The sequence below is a fragment of the Suricata suricatta genome, chromosome 1 (genome assembly GCF_006229205.1).
Source record: "Suricata suricatta isolate VVHF042 chromosome 1, meerkat_22Aug2017_6uvM2_HiC, whole genome shotgun sequence".
In the NCBI taxonomy this organism is placed as follows: Eukaryota; Metazoa; Chordata; class Mammalia; order Carnivora; family Herpestidae; genus Suricata; species Suricata suricatta.
The window spans coordinates 139,498,283-139,518,667 of record NC_043700.1 but is presented as its reverse complement, the minus strand read 5'-3'; the positions used below and the strand labels follow the sequence as shown (position 1 = coordinate 139,518,667).

The window sequence follows — 20,385 nt, the reverse complement described above, 5'->3', positions numbered from 1 at the left end:
TCTTTTTCTTTTTTTTGGTATAACTTGACTGTGCCCAAGGTAGGCACCAAGAATAGTTCAGGTGAGTGTAGAAGCAGGTGGTTGGCTTAGTGGAGGTGCAAAGACCAGGTACATCAGTGGGTAACACACCAAGTGGTGGATAGTAAGCATCTTCATAGAAGTGCAGATTAAATGCTGTGGTCCCTCAGGGTAGGAAGAGATTACATCTACCAGAGGAAAATAGCTTGGGCGAAGTGTTCATTCTTTTATTTGCGGCTTACTCAGTAGGAAACGGTGACTGTATTTTGGTCCCTGTGCAGCAACTGCAAAGATGGATTAAGGGGAGGGTGGAGTAAGGGTGGCTTCCAGAACTGAGGTATTTTCCATTTCAGAGCTCTTAATGGAAGCTTCCTTTTGCAGATGGTTATGTTTTCGTGTGCTTGAAAATGTCCAGGGTTTATTCATCCCTATCTGATTCATTAATTTAATATTTCAAGTGATGATTAAGTACGTGGAACTGTGTTGGTCTTTAAGGAAAGTGCACAGACGGACCTTGTCTTCCAGAAGCTTGGAGATTAGTTGGGAGAGAGGTCACATCAACGAAAGTTAGGTAATAATGATCAGGCTATATATTTATCGGTGCCTAAATGATAATTCAGACAAAGTGTTGTTATGGTCCAAATAAAGGAGAGATTCACAGTTCTGTAAATGGCTACTATAGATTATTAAAAATATAGAATTTTCAGCTGGGCCTTGAAAATTGAGTCAGAATTAGACAGGAGAGAAAAGACTATAAATAGACAGGAAAAATGAAGAAAGATCTGAAAATGAGCAGGTATATTATTTCCTTCCTCTCTCCCTCCCTCCCTCCCTCCGCACTTCTCCCCCTTCCTCCCTCCATTCCTCCTTTATTGATCTACAGTTGGGCTGCTTCCACGTTAAAAAAAAAATGGTGCCACAGATACTCTTGGGTCCATCTCTTTGTTCAGGATTAATTTTTAGAAGTAGAGGTTCTGGGTCCAAACCCAGAATATTTTGATTTTTAATTAATATTGCTAACTTACACTCTAAAAAGTTTATCTCCATTTATAAGGTAGAAAAGGCTATTTCTTTGGACACCTAACAATTCAAATCTTTGCTAACATGATGGGTAAAACATGTTTTAATCTTAATTTTTTAATTTTGTGAAGTTTAGTTCCTAATTACTAGTTTTGGTTGCTAGCATTATCTATTTTCACTTCATTATGCCTTTGAATTTTTAATTTTAGCCATATGCCTGTTATTAGATCATTCTTTTTTTTTTGTGAACAGCAGCCTATTCTATCATTGCAGTGTCCCGTGGAATCTCACCCAAGATCAAAAACAGACGTTTTGGAGATCTCAGACCTTCTCTTTTAACCTTCAAAAGATGGTCTTCTACCTGCTTCTTTACTGTCCACACGGATTATACTGGAGTTCCCAACTCACTGATTTCCTGTTTGAGTGAATAGAACTTTTTTTCAGAAGTGTGATATCCATAGAGTAATTCATGTCCCCATTTTGATCTAATTTTCTATTAACATGTGAGTTCTACCTCTTCTATGTATAATTTATTTCAGACCTTTGCACAAATCTGTCTGACTTCTATCTCTGTAGGTCCTGGTTTCAACCCATGCTGTCAGGGGATTCTCCCACCTTGGTGTCTCGGTAGATGTGCTGCCCTGGGCAGGCGCCTGTCCTTACATTTGGAGAGTGATAACAAGAGACACTCCACAAAGGGCATCTGGTATAATCTAGTTAAGATTAATCTTAATTATAGTCTAGTTAAGATTAAGATTGATTAATCAATAAAACACATTTCTTAGAAATAATTATCCATTGATCTAAAGTCAACCAAAGTCTTTTTTTAAATATTAAAATATATAGTTAGAGGGGAGAGGGAGGGGGAACAACTTGAAGTAAATCAGAAAACACATTCACAATAATTGTTCTCTTTATACACTTCAAATTTATACCTAAAACTTTTTTCCTCCAGGACACCAGAAAGGACACCTGGGTATTCTGGGAGGAGTTTATATTTCTCCAAATCAATTTCTGGAAAAAATGTGTTGGTTTTAAATTCCTGCTTGATTCTTGTCATAGCTCCTCTAGGATGGCCTGGCTTGTTCATAGTTTCCTTAGAAGCAGAACTGGCTCCCACCATCCAAACCATGTCCACTTCTTTGTAAATTCTGGTTGCTTAATAAGTTTTAAGGCATCATCCAGACTTTTGGCTAGAAAATGAGCTCCTTGTCAAGGTTCCTTGAGTTCTCTACTTACAACTAAATTCTGTCCTTTAAAGATCAGCTCTTCTAGGGAAGAGAGAGTCATGTTTTCCTACCCATAATCACAGAATTCTGTTTACTTTCTGCTGAGGTTGTGGTCATTCGCCGGAAATACTTAAGTTCATTCCTGAACAGGGGCCAGGGTAGGTTTCTGTTCTTGCTGATGCCCAAGTTCTGGGACACAGGTTAGCAGGTGAACTGTGACAGCAGCAATAAACACCTCTGAGTTTGCTTTTGACACTGGGATTCCTGGCCAAGCATGGAGCAGAACTGAGCAGGTATGTTCTTCGGTCACCAAATACTTCTGTGGTGTTTGGGGGACTGGTTGGGCACACGGATTGGGGCCAAAGTGACATGAAAGGCAAACTGAGAGTTGACTGTTAAGCCAGACATGGTGGAGAAGTGTCCTCTCATACGTCATCTTTGATTGATGGACAGTGGCTGCTCTGAGGCCATGTTTCGGCTCAGCAACTGTTGGGTTGTGATGACGTGTAGTTAATGTGTGCTGTGGGTGCTGGTGGTGGGAGTGGGTATTTTTTTTTTTTTTGAAAAAAAATCCAAAACACATTCTAACCAGAGGGCAGAATAAACAAAGGAAAAAAAAAATCAAGGCAGATTAGAGGCATTAACTTGGCTTTGATCTACAGGCCTTTTGTTCTGACAAAGGTGATTGGATTAATTTGACAGTTTCTCTCTCTCTCCCTTATTTCCTGTCTCCCTGTCACTCTCTCTTATTTTTCTTCAGGTTCTCCTTTGTGATGAAACTAGGTTAGTTATTACTTAGAATCATAATCTCTTCATCTGTAGTGCAGGCTGACTTTCTGATGTTTTCTCCCCACCAGGTATTAAAGTGAGACTAAAGAGGTTTCATTATTATGTTCTTTTATTGGCTGTTTCCCGGAAAGGTACACCTTTATGTTCTCATTACCAAAGCTACTAAATTCACTGAAGTAACACGTGCAGAACTTTTGGTTTTTTTCTTTCCTACCTTATATATTTTCAACATATAGGGGCTCTTAGGGCCAATATCTTCTTAGAAGCTAGTCAGGCTTTGCTATTAAGGGCTGGCAATTTTTAAACTAAACCTTGTAGTTTAGCCTCAATAATGATCATAACCATCCTATTTTTCAGATGAGGGGAACTTGAAGCACAGAGAGGGTCATACAGCATAAAGTAACAGACTTTGAACCCAGACCTAGGTAGTTTGATTCCAGAGCCTGTATGCTTAATCCCAACGCAGTGCTGTGTCTTCTGTTTAGCTAATGTCCCTATTTGATCAAAAGTTATAGGGAAAAAATGAATTCCCGACATTTTTCATTAGGGGGACTCTCATTTTGCATATCTTTGAATTAAGAATGACATTAGAAACTGGGAAGGGTATTTGCTGGCTACAGAGTATGCCCCTCCCACAGGTCTGTATTCACAATATAATTGCCGTGGCCTCTTCTAATTCCTGGGGAAACCTAGAAGAGCAACTAAGGAAAGAAACTTAGTAGAGAATCAAGCGAGTTTATGATATAAGATCTTGGAATTTTATCCCAAAGGGATTGTTGTACTGGCTCAGAAGCTGTGTTTAGTACATAAGGCAACTTACACATGAGACCCAGAGAGTACGAGCTGGTAGTAATGGCACAGCTTTCTTCCGTTCCAGTGTGTGGAAGCCACGGCAAAGTCTGTCTGATAACCAGTGAATTGTACTTTTTTAATTTGAGGATCCTGGATCTCAGAGTAATGCTCCTCGGATCAGAGCGGAGCAGGGATGTGTGCTGTGGCCCTGCAGTGGAGGCTCCTTTCTCATTTTTTAAAAACATTTTATTAATTTTTGAGAGACATAGAGAGACAGTGTGATCAGGGAAGGGTCAGAGAGAGAGAAGGAGACACAGAATCCGAAGTGGGCTCCAGGCTTCGAGCTGTCAGCACAGAGCCTGATGCTGGGCTAGAACCCGGGAACCATGAGATCATGACCTGAGCTGAAGTAGGACACTTAACCGACTGAGCCACCCAGGTGCCCTGAGTCTCTTTTCTAAAGAGGAGAAAGAGTTATTCTTCTCTGTTAGAGGGGAGACTGACTCACATCACGTTTTTAGAAGTAAACAAAAAAAATGATCCTCTCAATGTAGACCTTTCCTTTCCAAAAGCTAGTTCTTTCTCAGGGATCTTTGATGTTGAATGTTGATGAAAAGTACATCAAATCTGTGATTGTCCATTTCACATATTTAGTAGTCAAAAGTCTTAGACAGATTCTAAATTTTGCCCATCATTTATTACCCCTCCCATCATTTCTTTCATGACTTCCATGATTCTCTATAATGATTACACTTTCCATTTCTTGGTTGGAAAGGCATTGCAAGCTTTTACATAAAAGTTCTGAAAGTTCTGGAACTTTCGGGGTTTTTCCTCACAGAGATGTTAAAAAGTTTCAAAGTCATTTTTTTCTAATTACTGACATTAAACATATTGTGTCTTATATTAATATATATTCAATTATCTTATTTGAATGTTCTGCAAACAGAACAGTTTGGAGATAGATTTTGTTGGCTTATGCACTAATATATTCATTCATTTAACCAGTTAATTAGTCACTAAACAATCAATTAGTTAATGTTTGTGTCTTTTTCTAGGGATGTAAACTTGATGAGAACAAGGATCTTGTCAAGTTTTTTTGCTTTATCTGCAGAGCCTGAAACTAAGCCTATTTAGAGCAAAGACGGTACTCCATAAATACTGCTGAATGAATGTATGAATGAACTGTGCACACTGCAGAACAGATAGAAAAGTGAAAGGAAGAAAATAGAAGCCCTAGAAATAAACTGTATAACATTTAAAAGTTGCATATATAGGCCGTCCTTGCTTTGCGTGGTAGTGCAAGGCCATAAATATGACTATTCAAGCTGAAGTTATGCAAAACCATCCAAATAATCAATGGGAAAAGCTACTATTTTTCTTTGGCCTTTAAAAATTTTTGCCAAATTATTAAAATCTCTCACTGTTGGTTATAAAGATATAAGGAAATGAAAAAATAGAAAAACTAATATTTAGTACACTCTGAAACATCAGAAGCATTGAGATTAAAGTGTTTTGTTTCTTCATAAAATCGTCTCAGAAGTGGTTTGAATAGTGCTTGCCTTCCTCCTGTTGTACAACTTATGAGGGGAAGCAGGTGTCTTTTCTGTGCTCAGCCGAACGGCATACTTCTCTCTAGGTTTGGGTCTGCTTCCAGCATTTTCTCCTTTTTGCTTTCCATGTCAAGAAATGTCTCTGAGAGTTCCTTTAGTGTGAAATGGGCTTTTTATGTGTCTGAGTTTTTGGTTTGTTTTCTGTTTCGCCAGCAGCACTTCCTCTGGGACATCTCTATCATTTGGCTCAACCACTTTCCTACTTACGTCGCTACGTTTGTGTGCCTTTTGACTGTGTGTCTAGATTCTGTCATGTGGTGATGGGCAGCGTGGTCGGCCTCTCCAGGAGCAGCGTTCTGTCTTCTATAACTCCCTTTACATTTGACAGAGATTTCATTTCCACCATATCATTTTTGTTTATGTACTCTACTTTCATCTCTGTTGGCCATTTCCCTCTTTTGATTATTTATGTTAAGTGAATTTATCATCAAAAGATAGGAAGGCAACACAGGTACACACTTTGCTGCCTGTACATGAACAGGGTGCCAAATGTGCTGTGACCAATCACTGATAGACTTTGCAGAAAATATTATGATTGGTCACTGATCATGATGTGTATATATTATTTACATAGTAACTTATGGACTGAAGAGCTAGCAGTGAAGTTTGTCCTTTATGCAATTACTCACAGCTAATACACTATGCTTACTGAAATTTCAACTATATTATTGGGGGACTGGCGTTCTTTAACTGAATGGTGGTAACTGAAATTTATGCACATTTGAACCACGCATAGTGAGAGCTCCCTTCGTTTCAGACTTTATTTTGTGGCTCTATGTGTATTTTTCCTTTACTAAAGTGGGATCACTTTATTTGCATGATTTTGCAGTTTTATTTTTTATTTAATCTGGAATATATTTCAGAATATAATAATATTGACTTCATGGTTTTTTTTAAATGTTTATTTATTTTTGGTAGTGAGGACAGGCAAAGAGAGAGATCAAGTGAGAGAGAGAGAGAGAGAGAGAGAGGGAGAGGGAGGGAGAGAGAGAATCCAAAGCAGCCTCCACACTGAGTGTGGAGGACGACATGGGGCTTGATCTCATGACCCGTGAGATCATGACCTGAGCCGAAATCAAGAGTCAGACGCTTAACTGACTGAACTACCCAGGTGCCCCTTGACTTCATGTTTTATTACGACATGGCGATTTATTGGATAATTGTAGTACAGTTTAACCAATCCTTTTTGGACATTTAGGCTTTTATTTTTCACAATTTTTATAAAGAGTGTTGCAGTGGATACCTGTCTTTGAGATAACAACTATTACTTACTTGGAATGAATGTCTTTCTAGTGGTAGCATTACTGGCTCACATGATGTATACACTTTTAAAACAATTTCACGTCCTTCTAAATTTCCCTTCAGAAAGACATTCCCATCTAGGCTTCTACCAGGGACATAAACTGAGAGGTGCTGGTGAACATGTTCTAAATCTCTGGCAACATTGGGGTTCTCATTTTTAAAAACATTTGATATTTTCATAGATAAAACATGTATCTTATTTTATTTTAAGAGAGAGAGAGAGAGAGAGAGAGCGAGCATGCAGGGGATGGGGAGAGAGAGAGAGAGAGAGAGAGAGAGAGAGAGAGAGAGAGAGAGAATCTCAAGCAAGTGTGCACTGACCTCGTTGAGCCCAGTGTGGGGCTTGATCACAACCGTGAAATCATGACCCAAGCCAGAATCAGGAGTTGGAAGCTTAACTGACTGAGCCACCCAGACATCCCATTATTTTAATAATTACTTTTGATGACTAGTTAGGTTGAGTAGTTTTCATGAGTTTCTTTGTAAAATTTTTTGATCTATGGAATTGCATTCTGTCCTATTATAATAGTTTTCAGATGGTAGGGATTTTTTTAAATTGCAATTGTGTGTGTGTGTGTGTGTGTGTGTGTGTGTGTGTGTATACATACATATGTATCTGGGTATCTGGACTATATTCACATGGATATACCATTCTTGGCTTTACCCAGGGATTTTAAAGAGTATCTGTGTGCCTTAGTTTTGTAATATGACCATCAATTTTCAAATGTTTTCCTTGTTAAAAAAAGGTGGGGGGGGATTAGCCACAACCTGAGGAAAGTTCTAGTTAATTTTTCATTACATGATTTTCAGGAGATAGGGTCAAAAGGAGCTAGTAGGGCATTCAATTATGTGCTTGAGTGTGTCAGAAAAGTTTTTTTCCTCAGGTGTACAATATTTTACTTGGGCTTGTTTTTCAAGCGCATTGAAGTGTGACTAAATATTTTTGGGTCCTGCCATTATGTAAAGAAGAGGCCCCATCTCGTTAAATATTCCCTCATCAACTTTGCACTTAGTGAGTTCCAGGCAGCAAGGATCCTGTGAGAGCATGAGCTTTAGGCATTGGACAGAGGGAGGGTGGGTGGGAGGCCAGGGCCTGGGGTAACTCGGGATTGGGGTGCTCTGTTGCCCCCTCCCACTGTGGTAGAAAAAGTGATTGGCTCGGGCTGGTTTCTGTCTACTCACTTTGGATGGGTCATAAGTGGGGAAGGAGGGACGGTCTTGCGGTTGGACCTCAGCTCATCTGAGGGCTAAAGGTCCTTTGTGACCCTCCACGCAGAACCAGAGCCCTGTCCTGTGGCGAGCTGAGATACAGTTTGGGACCGAAAGAATAGAGAAGAGCTTTGAGTTCCTTTTGCCTTTAGGTTGGGGATAAGGGAGGCTCAGCAAGGAGGATGTCCTCAGAAAACGTGGCCGGGAAGTCCAATAGCCTTGGGGACAGAGGAAGAGCTCGGAGCTACACTTTCCTCAGGGTTGTCCAGCCAGTGTTTAACCGCAGTATTTTCACTTCCGCAGTCTCTCCTGCTGCAGAACGTATCCGATTCATCTTGGGCGAGGAGGATGACAGCCCGGCACCCCCTCAGCTCTTCACCGAACTGGATGAGCTGCTGGCCGTGGACGGGCAGGAGATGGAGTGGAAGGAGACGGCGAGGTGAGGCATGGCTGGCTGTGCAGTGCGGACCTGGGGGATTGAGTGCAGGGCAAGACTGTTGTCTGTGAGCACCTTTCTCTCACCTCCACACTTTGAATAACTGATGAGCATCATGTTGGCGGGGTTAAAGAATAAAAGGATTCTTTTTCTTCTCTTTCATATTGATGTGGATGCTGGAGCATTGTTTCAGGGATTCATGTTGATACAATTTTAAGCTTTATAAGGAATTTGAAGTATACCTCCATTCATATGCTATTTAACAGTAAAATATCTTAGATAAACTCAGGCACCCAAATGTGATAGACCAGAGATATGTGTCCACAGTCTCCACATGCCAGGGTATCTTGTAAAATCATGTCTGATATTTTATCCATTCCCAGTTAGGAGGGATGTTGCAAAGACAATGACTGTTTACCCACAAACTTTCCATTATTCCAAGTAAAAACATGTTATTTTTTAAGTATCCAACAAAGCCAAGTAAGATTCCCTTGAATTTGGAGTTTAGAGACCTGAGTTCAATTTCAGACTTTTCACCTGTTAGCTGCTCAGTACTAAGTTTCTCAGAACTTTGATTTCATAATCAATAAAATGATGCCTGCTACATACGATACATAGGAGTATGTAATATATGTAAGATATGCAATATATGTAATACTACTTAGTATTTGTTTGATTGTAGCATGGATATTAATATACATGCCTATATGTGTGTATACATATGGAAATACTTTGTAAATTGCTAAGCACTACAGATACATCCCCGGCTTCCTCTGTCTCACAATAATAGAGCTTTTCTCTCTTTCTACATGTAGACTCCATTATATACTCCACACTGTATCTTGCAGGATATAGAGAAACCATGTAATATAGAAACTTTGAAATAATGCAGTTATTGATCTGTCATTGTCAAAATCGCATGGAGATTCAGTATATTTCACTTTCACAAGAAAAACAATTTTAAGGTATGCCTTTTATAGTCTGTAACTTAATTCAAACCAATTAAATTCAACCGGTGTTTTCTGAATGCCTAGTATATGTCAGACACTCATGAAGTACTGGGGGAAAAGAAGTAAGCAAAAGTATCTTATTGAAGAGTTTCAACTGTTTTCAATATAATATCTGAAATGAGGCTAATCAAATCATTATTGTGGCTTTGGGTTTGAAAAAAGAGTGAAATAAGTGAAAGTCCTCTATGGACATAGATGGAAAAGAGATTTATGTCTGCTGTTCTGGTTCTTATTAAGTTATTCTAGAATCAGAAGGAAATATAGTTTTATTATTTATGATCAGTGAAAGTTGATATAAAGATACCACTAATCCAATAGTCCTTTACTGGATGAGGTTCTTTTGGGAGTTAAAGGAAAAATTCTTATTTTCTGGGGCATATCCTTTTTTTCAAGTTTATTTTTAGTAAGCTCTGTACCCAATGTGGGGGTCTAGAACTTGTGACCCTGAGATCAAGAGTCACACGCTCTTCTGACTGAGCCAGCCCAGCGCCCCATTTTGGGGGCATGTCTTAGAAGCTTCATGCATTGTATCATTTGTAATCAAGTGTTCATCCAGTTAATTGGATTTTTTGGTAATTTTTTTTTAGTTTCTAAGACTTAAGCTTTGTGTAGGTTTATGGATTTATTATTTCTGTTGTACTAAGTATTATTGAATGTCTTTAGCCACTTAGGATTTTTAGTAGTAGGAAAGCTTCATAAATTAATTCATTTGATAATGGAAGAGAAGCTTTTATTTCTCACCAAGAGTTTCTAGGTAGTTTAGCCGTGTGGAAACGTCTGCTTTAAAAAAATTCAGTAGGAAAAGAAGTTTAGTAGAATCCATGTATAATTTCTTATCTTCCATAATTTAAACCATGCTCAAAAAAAATCATTACATTTTACTCCTGGCCCTCCCAGTAGCAATAAGGAAAGAGATCTCACCCTAAATATGTTATTATCCATTTGCTGGATAACTGTATTTCTAATATTCAGACACTTATGGCGGGTGTGCTTATTTGAACTCTTCTGTTAATATTTTCTCCTTTTTGTTAAGAAGCTGCCTACAGCACGTTTTTACTTCTCTACCTCTAATGCTCCCTGTTGAGGCTCTTCATTCTTGGTCTTTCAGGACCTCTTTCTATGATACAGTAATTCTCACTCATTCCCTTCTTTCAGTACCAATAACCTGGATATTAAAAGTCCTGTATCAAGTACATGTTGGATTCATAAAGCATCCTCCAAAAGAAGACCTTCAAATTGGAATCCTTTACTAGTATCTCCATTTCATTCTTTCTTTTTCTTTCTAGAAGAAAAAAAAACATAGTAAGAATTGTACTGATGCAGCCTAAATTAAGCGTTGGGGAGATTTTGGTCTAGTCTTAGCTTTGCTGCTAATGGGCTACTTAGCTCCCATAGTCTTCCTGGACCTGAGTGTCCTGTTCCATCAAATGAGGGTGATATTGCGTTGTGCCTTGCTAGCTTCATGCATATTTTATAGCTCTAAAACTCCATCCCTGTGTGTATACTGGTATAGTCAGTTGTGACCAGAAGAGCTACTTTGATTCTTATTTTCATCTTGAAATTTCTGTGTGAGTACTTGTCATAAAGTAGAATTCAGGTGTAGCTTTCTGCTTTTTCTTACAGTCAAATGCAGACTGTATTTTATATGACCCCTGGTCTCAGAAAGGTGGAGAGGTAACAGTTCTCTGTGTAGGTAATTCAACACTGAGTGAAATGGACACCGTACTTTCATTTAAAATTCTTAAGGATTCATATAATTTTGAATACTTTACCATCTTAAGGAATACTTAAGGAATACTTAAGGTCTTTATTTCCTTAAGAACACAGGTACCATGTTTGATGATCTCATCCGTCCCTGAGAGACTGTACTGCTGGCGAGGATGTGTGGTGGGAGTGCGCCACGTGTTGTTGGTGGAAGGAGGGGGGAGCTTTCCAGGGAGAAAGTACTCACTCTAGTCTACACTCTATAACTTCTGTATAGGATTTGCCACAATTAATGTTTGTTAATTTATTTTAAATGCTTATTTATTTATTTTGAGAGAGAGAAAAAGAGATAGAGAGACAGAAAGAAAGAGCATGCAGGCATGAGCAGGGTAGTGGGAGAGAGAGAGAGAAAGAGAGAGAGAGAGCGCGCGAGAGCAAGTGAGCGCACAGAGTCCCAAGCATGGGACTCAGTCTCATGAACCATGAGATCATGACCTGAGCTGAAATCAAGAGTCGGATGCTTAACTCACTGAGCCACCCAGGCGCCCCACAATTGGTTAATTAAATGTAGATATGATGTTACTGTTTTCATTTTGTCTCCTTCATTACACTCATTCGTCTGCAAGCATCTATCTTTCAATACTCTATTCCTGGTACCATGATAGGTGCTCAGCAATATTTGTTGAGTGTGATTAGTTGAGAACTGATTGCCTTAAAAACAACTGTTCTAAGTATAATACTTTCTTAGAAATATTACTTGACAAAAGTTGGAGTTATATGATAAATTATCTCTGACTGATGGACAGCTGAATGACAGACCCAAGGTACCTAGCACACCATTGATAAAACCTGAGAAGAGGACCCATGTTTGAAGTTGCAAACTAATTCATCAATATGCTGAAGCCATCTGCATTACTTTCTCTAGCACAGATTGATTTCCTTATATGATTGATTGAAAATAAATAATTGGATGGCTAATCCACTTCTCAAAATAACATGTCTAAAATTTAGCTGCTGATCTACCTGCCTCAGATCTGCTCCTCCTGCAGAGTTCTCCACTGCAATGATGAACTCCATTTTTCTAGTTACTCAAGCCAGAAGCATGGGAGTCTCCCTTGCCTTCTGTCTTTCTCTACACCCTTTACTTGATTCATTGGCAACTCCTATTAATTGTACCCTCAAAGATACCAAGATATTCAGAATCTCACCACATCTCACATTCAGTACCGCCACAGCCCAGGTCCCAGCCCCCATCGTTTCTCCTCTCAGTTACTGCATATGCTTCCTAATTAGTCCATCTCTTTGCACCTGCCCTCTTCTCCCTCATGAACATCCACAGCGGTATCCTTGACCTCACCTCCTACTTCTCTCCTCCTTGTTCACTCACTAGCCAGTCATGCTCTTGTGTCGGGGACATTACACTTGCTGTCCCTCTGAAGTGCTCGCCTTGCCGCACCCCTTGTTATCAACACAGCTCATTCCTCACCTCCTTCAGGTCTTTATTCAAATATTACTTTCTTGGTGGCTACCCCATCTAAAACTGAAACACTTCCTAACCCCCATCCTCTGTTATTTTGTCCTTGACACTTACTACCACTTAGCATGTTGCATATCTTGTTATTTTCTCTTCCCAATAAAATTAAAGTTCCGTGAGGGCAGGAATTTTTTGGTTGTTTTGTTCACCACTGTATTTCTAGTGTCTACAACTACCTGGGACGCTTTCCTTAGTCAAGAAATACGTTCTAACAGAATGAAGGAGTAGACAGACAGTTCCTTGATTCCTAGCTTGCGGCTCCACCCAGATCCTGTTGGGAGGCTGCAAGGTGATTGTACCTCCAGAAATGATTCAGATTTTTAGTAATCTTTAGTTCTTGGAACATTCTCGGCTTCAGAATGGTTTTGCAGTAATTTCTGACTACCATTTATGATGTCCGGTTTCCATATGTGATAGGGATTTTTCCCCATTAAAAGCTCTCAAATGTCTCAGACTAATAAAAGTTTAGTATTTAGAAGGGATTCATTTTATATATGAAAATGTGCTCTGCATATTTTTCTGGCTGGCTTATAAAATTGAGATCTTTGCCTTTCTGGGAGGACCCCAATTTATAGACTTTCTTTTTATTTCAAAGAGAACTAACCTGCTAGACTTCTCTAGCTTAATGCAGTTTCTCCTGTGAACCCATACCCCCAGAGAACACAATACTACCCTTCGTAATGCTCTATACTTTTTAGTTTGGGCTAATGATTTGATTTGACCAAATATATCCTACATGGATTCTCAGCACTACTACACATTTAGTATTAGTCAGGAAGTTCAAGTTAAGCTCTGCATCTCAGAAAATAAAGCAAATGGTTTCAGTAGTAGGAAAAATATCCCAATTTAACTTCTGGAAGGCACAGTAGTCATATAAAACTATGAACAAGGGAAGTCTTTATTTATATGAAGTTTGAAGTACAGCCAACTCTTCCACCCTCTTTTTTTTTTCACATCTTTCCCCTGCTTTTCCCTTTCCTAAAAATTAAAACTTTGAATTTTTACTGGTTTTTCTAACATAGAGCACAAGTTGAAAGCTGTACAAAGGATAGAATGATTAGACCTGTGAAATGTGTATGATCAGTGGAATGCAGAGAATACTCTTTTTTGAACGGTATTCCTGTATTCCTGAGTGTTAGGTTATTAGACTTCTGACCTTTAGTAATATAGCAGTAATTAGAACGGATTATTTGAGATTAGTGATGAATATGCTCATTATTAATACTTTCAAGGTGATTAGGCATTAGCTAATAGGTTCACAACACAAATTGATGAAAAAATAAGTCATGGTCTAGCTTTGGTGTTGGCCCAAAGCCAGGAAGAAGGGCTACTGCTGTCTCCCACCACCCCAAGTTCCTTCTTTCCTTTTTTAAAAAAGTGTTTATTTTTGAGAGAGAGAGAGAGAGAGAGAGAGAGAGAGAGATCATGTATGAGAGGGAGAGGGGGAGGGAAAGGCACAGAGAAAGAGGAAGACAGAGGATCTAAAGCAGACTCTGCACTGACAGCAGATTGCCCAGCAAGGGGTTGGAAGCACAAATGTGAGATCATGACCTGAGCCGAAGCGAATGCTTAACTGACTGAGCCAACTGGGTGCCCCTCACATTCATTATTTCTTTGAGACAGCGATGTCACTGCAAAAATGGTTATTGGCTTTCAGTTTTTCTTCAGTGAATATTCACAGGGGTAATGTTGGACGTCACTATTATAAGAATATATGCTAAAGATCAGTCTCCCAGTGTGATTCAGCTCTTGCTGCCAAACCTGGGTAAAAAAGAAAGCCATCACAAGTTTCAACAAGAAAACCAGCCAACAAAGGAAAAGGGGTACTGATATACTTGTAGTGGGACAGTAAAAATGAACATCCGTTTGTGTTTCTGCTTGGCAGACCGACCCAGCCTACCTCTGGAAAACCTGATTTTAGGGCGTGCCATCAAGCATAGATATGTGCTCTTACCCTGGGGGTGTGGAGAGAGACTGCTCTCTTTCCAATATACATGACTTCTCTGTCTTTTCTCTACTGGATTACTTCGGAACATTCCATTTCAGAACAAGTTTATCTCTTCTGTAACAAAAAGGCCGAAGGAAAAGGAATCTAACCATCTATGTAATTGTAGTTACGTACACTGATTGCAGTAACTTTCACAGTTGATCTAGAAATTTAAGAGGTCTCCTTAAAAATGTAATTTATCCCAGATACATGCTAACATTGGCCTCCTTGATGTAATGAGGCACTTATTAGTTAGCAAGACATTTATTATTTTAATAGTCTTATGTAGTTGGATTATACTCTAGGGCAAAGGTCATGTCTATTTTCCAGTGTAAAATTGGCATGTGGGTAAGTTAGGGTCTTGTCTTTTCTTAATTACATTTAATCATATGATTGGAAAGTTGCAAAATTCAGTGATTCCCAGTGGGCCTCTCTTTCTTGAATAAATGAGAGAAATGCTGTTTGGCAGTCACTCAAAGTACATTAAACTGCAGTGTACTTTCTCTTCCTCCCCTCTCCTCCTCCTCCTCCCTCTTCTTCCTCTTCTTTCTCTTCCGACCTTGGAATAAATAAACTTTACCTAAGAAACTCTTCCTCCAAGGTTACAACAGTTTTGTGATTGCAAGCGTTTAAATAGCTAACTTCTGAAAGAAATTGTCCTGTAACATGTCAAGTACCAAGACAAAAGGGAAAGTAGGAAACTTATTGCAAATATATTGTTATGCACAGTTACTGTGAAGAGTGGATAGTAGCTTAGAGTACATTTTACAATGAAAATGTCTCTTTTTTTAAAAAATATAATTACATGGTTCCAGGACACCTTAACAAATTCATTGGCATTCGGATAGGCTGAACTTTGGTACCTTTGCCTTAGCCTTTTCTTTAATGGGTTCTGATTTGAACTGAGTAGTTTTCAGGTTTTTTTCAAATTTGTCCTTGATAATGTGAAGAGGATAGACGTAGCGTGTATAGTTTCTGGAATGAAACTACATGCAAACAATCCATTTAAATGGGAAAACTGTTACTTTATGTCTGAAAGCATATGTTGGTAATATACTCAATTCCTTGAACAATCAGAGCAATAGGTTTTGAAGGAATTTAATAGTCATTATCCTAGAGTTTTCCTTATGTCCTTAGCTATGCTATGATATGACATCATCACAGCATTTAATATTTACTGAGCTCAAAGTGAAGTAGAAGCTAAACTGAACTATGAGATCATACTTATCCCTTAGGAACATAGATTCTAGGGAACTGGCTAGTTTTGAGATTTCATATTTCCATTCGTTTGTAATTAAATCTTGACCTAAAGGGCTGGTGTATTCCAGGAGGGTGAGTAGCTATTGGGATTTATGATTCTAAATGTACTTTTAAAACTTGTTTAAAGTCATATTTAAGTCTAGTCAGGTGACCTACAATACAAACTGTGGAGAGAATGAAATAAAAGGATTGGTCACAAAAGAGCATAGGGGTTTTGATCCTTTTTTTTAAAAGGAAGTTTTATTAAACTTATATCATCCATTTCTCCTATCCTTCACTTCCACCCCTGACGACTCCTAATCCATCCTCTGTATTTATGAGCTTGGGTTTGATTTTCCATATAAGAGATATCATATGGTATTAGTCTATCTCTGTCTGACTTATTTCACTTAGCAAAGTGCCCTTGAGGTCCATCCATGTTGTCTCAAGTGGCAAGATTTCATTATTTGTATGGATGAATAATATTCCATTATACATTATATATTTATGTCATATATATATTATCACAGTTTCATACATACAGAATCACGTATCACTGTTATATATATATTTGTACATAAAATATCATGTATCACAATTTCTGTATCTTGGAATATAGAAATACTGCAGTAAATAATGCTAGGTAAACACAGAGGTGCATATAAAAAATAAACTTACATAGTTTGGACAGTTGAGAATGATGGCAGAAAAGAGCCAACGTCACATTTCATGTGTTTAGCAATACAGATTTATGGCAACTGATAGGAAGGGGGACTCATTCAATAAAAATGAGAAGGAAATGAGGGCTGTATAGGACACTCCCTTTTACGGAGTCCCCTTCACAGAGTTTCTATCTGGCTTTTGTTATTTATCTTGGGTTTAAATCCTATGACCAAAGATCCTTTCCCTCAGCTACTAAGAATCCTCTTAGGAATAAAAACAAGGAGTCACTCCTATAGACAACATCCTTATGTGTAATTCTGACATGGCTTTATATACTATGGAATCTTTTAATATACTAGAGTCTTGATTAATAAATTATAATATCAAATGTAAATCTGATTTGCTATGATATATCCCTGAAATTATTAGATATTTTATGTCAATTATACGTCAGTAAAATACTCTTCAAAATCATTTTAAGTTTTTTTTTTTTAGTTCCAGTTAGTTAACATGCAGTGTTATGTTAGTTTCAGGTGTACCATGAAGTGATTCAGCACTTCTCTACTTCACCCTGTGCCTATCATGACAGGTGCATTCCTTAATCCCCATCACCTGTTTAACCCATCCCTCAGCCCTTTTTCAAAATTATTTTAAAAATGTAAATATGATTTATGTAACAATTATCAGCAAACATAGTTAAAGGTTATGTGAGCAAGCTTGAAAAGATACCTACCTACCTAGGGCTAACCAATATAATATACTCTGTAAAATGATTACTTTTGAAATAACCCCAATTACCTTTCATCTTTTTGGAAAATCAATAGAATTTTATAAAAATGATGTAAAATTGTCATTTTTCTCCTGTTCTTTCTATTTCTGTGTTACCAATAGCAACTGAAGGTATCTACTAATTTAATTGTACACATACACAACACATGCACTCACACAAATATTAAAGGTTCTTTTATTTTCTCTTGGAATGTTTCACAACTACTTTTATGAAAAGAAACAAGGTCAATTTCTGAAGTTTTAGAACTTTGGTGATTATGTGGGCTTTTTAACTTGTGAGGAAAACATGTAAAAGTCTCCACTGTTTACATTTATGGAGGATACAGAGGAAAGGGAGAGGGTCTTGCAATTGAAGGTGAGGTTAGAGATAAGGTTACCACTGACCTGTCGACTTCTCTGTCTGGGAGGGGCTTCCTGAGAGGAGTAGAGACAGAAGTCTTTGGCTACGGCTAAAATACTTATGAATCACATGAGTATTGGGCTTGATTAAAATTCTAAATTTTCTCTGACTCCATGGTTGATCTCTTGATCTGTTTTCACTCCTGGTTCTACTAATGCGTTTTTTCCCCCTCCTTTGGGGGTGGTGAGCAGTCTATAAATAATACCTTATGTAGAGCTTCCTCTGATCTCTGCCCTTTGTTCTCATCTTTAGTGAGCTAGGTGAGTGTTTAGTTTTTTTCTAGGAAAACATTTTTCAATCATTAAACCTTTGGGTGAAGAATGTAGAAAAACAGTTTTTAAACCCCCCATTATCTTTTTCAATACCTTTCAGAAGGTTTGAAGTGAGAAAAAGAAAGCATTTTTCTTTGGTCATAATGAATAGCAAAACGATGATGCTTTCATGTTCTCCTTTACCAGTGTAGAAAGAGTCTGTGTGTGTCATATGTGGGATATAAAGACTATCAAATGTGTTTTGCTTTCACTTCCATTAAACTTTTAAGAAGTTGCTATATATTGCTAAGTTATCAAAATATCTAGGAGTCTTAGAAAGACAGGGGGTTGTTTGTTCCATTGCTAAGATTTATAGGAGATCTGTTATTTTCAGAATAGATGTGTTCACTGAACTTGTGTATTTTTACACACGTGGAGCCAGACTTGAAGGGGAAAGCTTCCATTAGAATCTCAATGAGAAGGGAACATGTGTCAGCTCAGAAATACAAAGTAAGACATAGCAACACGTGCTGGCCCTCTTTAAGTATTAAGGGAGAATTTTATATTCATCTGACCACCTCATACACCATATTTTTCAAATAATTAAGATAAATATTGGTTCATAACTGATATTTCCCCTTGTGTAAACTTGCCTTGTGAAGTCACAACAGAATTCTCACAACAGTGGTTATTTTTACATAGTGTAGGCTTTCATAGAGAATTCTGAAATGCAGTTTTCCTATGTTATTTTAAAAAGCTAGTAAAATAATCATTCTTAAGAGTTTCATGGTTACATATAGATAGGAAACCAAGGATGCTTTGGGTCCCTTTGGTTTATTTTCTTTCTCTCTAATGCCAGGGGAAGGAGCAGACTCTTTGGTGTATTTTTAAAGGTAATGCAATTAACGATATAATAAGCCTTTACGACTTCATCAGAGGAGACATTTTGGAAGTGTTGGTGGGGGTGGAGATGGAGGGGTTGATGTCGCTATTTCCAGAGAAGGTTACAATACTTTTAATTGCTGCTCACTTATTTCATGTTCCTAGGTGGATTAAGTTTGAAGAGAAAGTGGAGCAGGGTGGGGAAAGATGGAGTAAGCCCCACGTGGCCACGTTGTCCCTTCACAGCTTGTTTGAATTGAGGACATGTATAGAGAAAGGATCCATCATGCTTGACAGAGAGGCGTCTTCTCTCCCACAGTTGGTGGGTAAGTATGTTGTTTCAAGTTTTTATTGTTTTTTTTTAGCTTTACCACCCTATCCATGGATTAATGCAGATGACTTCTATAACATTTATTTTTCTCTCTTTTTTATACTATAGAGCTAGTAAGTTTTGTTGCAGATTTGGAAAATACAGACAAATATTAAGAAGAAAATAAAAAATCATCCATCATACCTCCATAGCCACTGTTAACATTTTGGCATGTTTCTATCCAGTTTTTGTTGCTCAGTCTTCTCTTTTATGCTTTTAATTTTTCATATTATTTTATTGGGATCCAAATGTATATGTACAGATTTGCATTCACTTCCCTCACTTATTAGTGTAAGGTTAATATTTAGAATAGAGGTCCCCCTGTTCCCATCCTTGGTTATATTGGTCTGGAGACTAGATCTCTAGAACTCTAACCTTAGACATTGTGCTGAGCTTCTCTGGGCCTCAGTTTCATCATCTGTAATATAGGGTTTATGTCCTGTATAAGAAGGAAAACAGTCTAGTTGCTGGGTTGGGATAGATTTTGTAGGTGGAAGTCAAGATACTTTAACTGTATGTAGGAAAGGTTATGGGGGGCAAGGGGCCAGCAACCACGTGCACTAGCCACATGGGCTAGTGACTGGTCATGTCACATTTGTGCTGAGTATCATTTATATACCCACCAACAAGTCACTGAACCTCTTGGTGCAGGGCAGCCTTGGTCTTTTGCAATTAGTGCTGGGTAGTGAATGTTAACTCATCATGTTGAACACCGTGGGCACACATCGCCACATTCCAAACAGTAATCAATGTTTTCATTTTCTAACAAAAGCCTGGCCTAAACTGCCTGATTACCCTTCAGACCTAGTGTGCTGAAGATCATGTTTTTCTCAAGATGAGGTGCAGGGACTTTGTGTGTCATTCCCAGGAAAATTCAATAACTAGGTGGATATAGGGATAACTACACTTCCCCACCTGGTCTGCAGGGTGTCTCATTTGGGATAATGAGGAAGACTGTGTGGATTGTGGCCCTACAGAAAGTGACCTGTGTAAAATTCTTGTTTATCAGACTCACTGCAAAATTTCTTTGAATGTCTATAGCCAAAAGGCTTGTCTATGGCATATATGAGTTGTTATTGTTGTTTTTTAATAGATAGTAGGAAAACTATAGTGTTTGTATTGGGAGGAAAAGGTTAGTTGTCAGGTGAGGC

General features: G+C 38.3%; 1 protein-coding gene and 1 pseudogene across 1 annotated transcript in view; one reads left to right on the top strand and one right to left on the bottom strand.

Annotated features, from left to right (window-relative positions):
- Window positions 1–20,385, top strand: part of SLC4A4 (solute carrier family 4 member 4) — a 318,791-nt gene that overhangs the window by 103,291 nt on the left and 195,115 nt on the right. The window contains exons 4-5 of the mRNA XM_029945109.1: window positions 8,273–8,408; window positions 19,030–19,190. Of these exons, the coding sequence (XP_029800969.1) occupies window positions 8,273–8,408; window positions 19,030–19,190 (297 nt within the window). The remainder of the gene's footprint in view (window positions 1–8,272; window positions 8,409–19,029; window positions 19,191–20,385) is intronic.
- Window positions 1,922–2,468, bottom strand: LOC115286683 (annotated as a pseudogene).